This window comes from Gekko japonicus, unplaced genomic scaffold (assembly GCF_001447785.1).
Source record: "Gekko japonicus isolate JY-2015 unplaced genomic scaffold, Gekko_japonicus_V1.1 scaffold55, whole genome shotgun sequence".
Lineage (NCBI taxonomy): Eukaryota > Metazoa > Chordata > Lepidosauria > Squamata > Gekkonidae > Gekko > Gekko japonicus.
Genome location: NW_015160837.1, coordinates 62,071 through 66,770, shown reverse-complemented (window position 1 = coordinate 66,770; position 4,700 = coordinate 62,071). Strand labels below are relative to the sequence as shown.

Genomic DNA, 4,700 nt, shown 5'->3' with positions numbered 1-4,700 from the left:
TATATATATATATATATAAATAAAAACCGCCTGTATGAACAGTACTTCGCGTGAGGGAAGCGGAAGACAGAGGGACCGTCTGACCACCTCCAAGCGATATAAAATGTCGCGGATATAAAAATCGCGGGAAAACTCGCGCGGTAAGAGGTCCGTGTGACCAGACCCTGAGAGGCTGCGGTCACACAAATAATGCACTTTCAGTGCACTTTCCAACTGGATTTTGCCAGTTGGCACAGTAAAAGGATCAGGTAAAAGGGTCAGGTAGGAGGTGATGTGAAAGACCTCTGCCTGAGACCCTGGAGAGCCACGGCCAGTCTGAGTAGACAATACAGACCTTGAGGGACCAAGGGTCTGATTCAGTATGAGGCAGCTTCCTGCATTAATGTGAGGAAGGAATAGGATGGGGATACTTCAGTACCAGGAACAGTCAGGTTTCTCCAGAATATTGTGAACCCTAGAACACCCATGATGTGACACAAACGCACTGCTTGTGATTCTAGGAAAACGCCTTCTGTTGCAATGATTACCTCATAAATACGGCTAAGCAGAAGTCAGGTGAAAGACACCAGTGTGCACTGGAAGCCGTCTGTCAGACCTCTAAAAACTCAGTTCCAGAAGAGTTGCTGCGTTTAGTCTCTAAGCCACAGAAGAACAAACATTTCTGGTGACACTTAGTGGCACTCGTGGAAGGAGCTCTTATAGGCAGCAACCTACTTCATCAGAAGCATGAAGAAAACTAAGTTTCTTCACTTGGTCTGTATGGAGCAAGACTGGGCAACTGCATGTAAGTAAGCTTCAATTTCCTTGCAACAAGGTTTTGCTCAGTAGGGACATGCTATAGTCAAGGCAGCGGAAAGAATTTGGAAGTTGATTTGATGCTATGTCATTTGAGAGATACAGATGCCCTATTAATGAGGGACAAAATGGCGGAGGGGGAATAGAAATAAGAAACGTATTAAACTGGGCTTGATGATTACCCATTATCTTAAGTAATACTGCGAGTGGTCCAAGTCCCCAAGAGGTATGAAATTAAGCAGATCCATTCCCCCCCTTTCCCATTTTCCTCATCTTCACTGAGTGTCTTTTAAGCATAGATTTGTGGCATATTTTGTACTTTTCATGCAATTGCAGTGCCACCAGCACACTCACGGACTCTCAAAGCACTTTGATAAACATATCTGGCCAGAATGGTGGTCCATCAGGGCTCGCCATTTCCCAGTTGCACTGCCATTACATGTTCTATATTTTTTTTACTCTTTAGCTGACTTCTGTCTCTATTATTATTTTCTTCATCATCATCTCCTCCTCTCTTCAGGAAGAAAGGGGAGAGAACAGTCACTCTTCGAGAGAAACATCTCTCTTTCTGTCTCTCTCACTCACACACTTTTTTCTCTCTCTCTGAGCAGAAAAGAGGACAGAGATTAGGAGGAAATGCAGCCAGGAAAACAAATTTATTCAATCCTCACACATGTATTCTCACCAAGGACTATACATCCCTTATATTTTGATGTCCGCCCTCCTTTTTTAAATAGTATATTATTATAATAGTGATTGTAATGCAATGCAATATCTTGTTGATCTCTGACATAACACTGTACCCTAGGAAAAGGATTCTGTCAGTTAACTCCATGTTTTAGTGAAGCAAAATGTTATTACTACTCTTAACAATTAAGTATATAATTGAATATGTAATGTAATTTGGAATGGTAGATTTAAATGTAGTTCTCTGTTTTGGGGACAAGGAAAATACTCTACACAGCCAAGATTATGTAAAGTTCACCTCCACGCTACAAAAGAAATGGATGGGGTCTAAGGACAGGATTCTCACAATTTAGGGCTCACCAGTTTCCAGTTCTGACATATTTATTGCCTATGTTGCCCCCCCCCCCAGTTGAACCAAAACAGATAACCAGAAACCGAGCTTGTCTGTTAAAGAAATCTCAATTATTTTGCATGTTCATTTAACAAGCCACTTCTATATATACAACTATGATCTGTAATTCCATTTCATTGTCTGACGAAGTGTGTGTGCACATGAGAACTCATACCTTGAATAAAACTTTGTTGGTGTTAAAGGTGCCACTGGACTCAAACTCTGAGTCCGGTAGAGAAGGGAGGGAGGCCTCCATTGTCACGGGCATTGAGGACGAGCTTCATCCCCCCCACAGAGATGCTGATAAGCAGCTGATTGCGTATGTGTGCAAATATAAAAATTACATTTAAAAAATTCCCTGCAAATAAAAATGTTACAATTTTTTTGAGAGAAATATTATTTTGCATACTACTCTAGCTTGCCATTTTAAAGGAACTGTTATGCTGGGAAAGAGTAACTAAATTTTGCTAGACTATACCTCTGAAATGTCGCTAATATTTTGGTAGGACTTTCTATGTTATACCACATATATGTGGGCCTGTATCCTGCTACTCCACTCTACAAAGTGGAGCCTTTTTCCAGCCTTCCTCCAACTTTTGCCGGATGAAGAGCCACTTAGATTGGAGGAAATCACCTTAGCCTAAAAAAAAAGGCTTTAAGCTTTATTGGACTAGGTCAGTGGTGGCGAACCTATGGCACGGGTGCCAGAGGTGGCACTCAGAGCCCTCTCTGTGGGCACACGTGCCATCGCCCCAGCCAGGCCCAGACCATCATTAAAGTGTCGAATTCTCTGCCAAATAATTTTAAGTCAATGAAAGCATTTGGGATTGCTTTCCTTACTTTGTTTGGATCATCTTAAGTTAGTGTATGAGTTGTTTTTTTCTAAAGTAAAACCTCAGTATTCAGGTTAAATGGCCGTGTTGGCACTTTGCGATAAATAAGTGGGTTTTGGGTCGCAGTTTGGGCACTCGGTCTCTAAAAGGTTTGCCATCACTGGACTAGGTGGTAGGATACAAGCCACTACCAGGGTTAACTAAAGTGTGTTGAGGTTTGGAATTTATTTGTTGCCTGCAGGAGAATGAAGAGATTTTTAGGAACTTATGCAACAAAATTATCCCTGTGTTCTCTTCTTGTTGTAGGAGGCTGGTTTGACTCAGTGAACCATCAAGTACTGTGGAAGGAGATTTTGGATCCTCATGTGAAACTCCTAAAATACCTGAAAGAAACTACTACAGATTCCTACTGTATGGAGTTCAGCAGTTTTGAACTGTGTCCCTAGATCCCCTTCTAAGAACAGCAGACATTGAAGAGATGTTGGATTCAGTGAAATGTGTTCTGGTGGGAGATGCCGCCGTTGGGAAAACAGCGCTGCTGCTGCGTTTTACCTCTGAGACTTTTCCGGACAGTTACAAGCCAACTGTGTATGAAAACACGGGAGTTGAAGTGTTCCTGGATGGAATCCAGATTAGCTTAGGCCTCTGGGACACAGCGGGCAGCGACAGCTTCAAAGGAATCCGTCCTCTTTCCTACCAACAAGCGGACGTGGTACTGATGTGCTTCTCGGTGGCCAATCGCAACTCATTCCTGAGCCTGAGGAACAAATGGGTAACAGAGATCAGGACCCACTTGCCTCGGATCCCTATTTTAGTGGTGGCTATGCAGACTGACCAGAGAGAAGCTGGGCCTTATAGTGAAGCCTGTATCAGTTCTGTGCATGGGAAGAGACTGGCCAAAGACATCCGGGCTAAGGGCTACGTGGAGTGTTCATCTCTCAGCAACAGGGGAGTACAGCAGGTGTTTGAGTGCGCTGTCCGTACTGCGGTGAATCAAGAAAGAAAACGATCCAGGAGGAGACTTTTCTCGGTTAATGAATGCAAGGTCTTTTAAACAACAGGCACAAACTTATTTCCTTCTCACATCAATCTAAACACATGAAAAAACAGGATCACCTCCAGTTTTGCTTTCCTAGCAGACCAATTGTGATTGGTTTGGGGAATTTTGTGTGACAGGCACAGCAAGAAAGTTGCCTTGAAACTGTTTTGCTCCCAGCGGCATGAATTTGGAGAACTGAGAGACATCAGAGACTTACAAACTGCATCGCAGCCTCATCATAATTGTTGGGTATTTTACAATATATTTATTTAATATTGGAAGTATGGTTGCTTTCACTAAACGTCAGAGCTTGTCTTGAATTGTTGGGGATACAATTGAAGAGAAAGGCTTATCTTGGTTTTCATGTTAATGACTTTCCCTGCAAAAGATCACAAGATATTCTTGTTTGTGGAGGTGCTGAGAGATACAGCGATTGAAATTTACCCTCTCCTTTCTCTCCTGCTCACAGAACTCAGTTCCCAGAGTCCCCTGGGGGAAAAGGAATGTTTGTTAAAACCAGTGTTAGTCTTTAACAAGGGTCACCACTGCTTGTAAGCACGTTTAGGTTTTTGAGAACAGGGACTAGGCACCACCACAAAATTACCGCCAGCTGTACTGGCACCAGCCATAACATGATGGGTAGGCTCCACAAAACATTACAAGGTTCCAAGCCAAGCATCCTTCTGTGGTGGTGGCAGCTGTTTCCAAATGGGTGTCCCCTGAAAGCACATAGGTGGTGATGCCTCCAGGTTCTTCTGAAGCACATCCTCATCTAATGTGATGCAGGAAAGCCTGAAGCTCTTTGCTTTAGGGAAGAATGGTGTGTGGACACCAGGACACACACATCTGTAGATGCCATGTTGAGCATTATTGGTCTACAATGTAGATATACGTCTGTTGTAATTTTCTTCAGACCTAGATTCGGTAGCGACGTCAGGGTTGTGGCAATAAAGCA

General features: G+C 43.1%; 1 protein-coding gene across 1 annotated transcript in view; it reads left to right on the top strand.

Annotated features, from left to right (window-relative positions):
• Positions 1 to 3,960, top strand: part of RHOH (ras homolog family member H) — a 15,060-nt gene extending 11,100 nt beyond the window's left edge. The window contains exon 2 of the mRNA XM_015418299.1: positions 3,013 to 3,960. Within this exon, the coding sequence (XP_015273785.1) occupies positions 3,185 to 3,760 (576 nt within the window). The 5' untranslated portion in view covers positions 3,013 to 3,184 and the 3' untranslated portion in view covers positions 3,761 to 3,960. The remainder of the gene's footprint in view (positions 1 to 3,012) is intronic.
• The last annotated feature ends 740 nt before the right edge of the window (positions 3,961 to 4,700 follow it).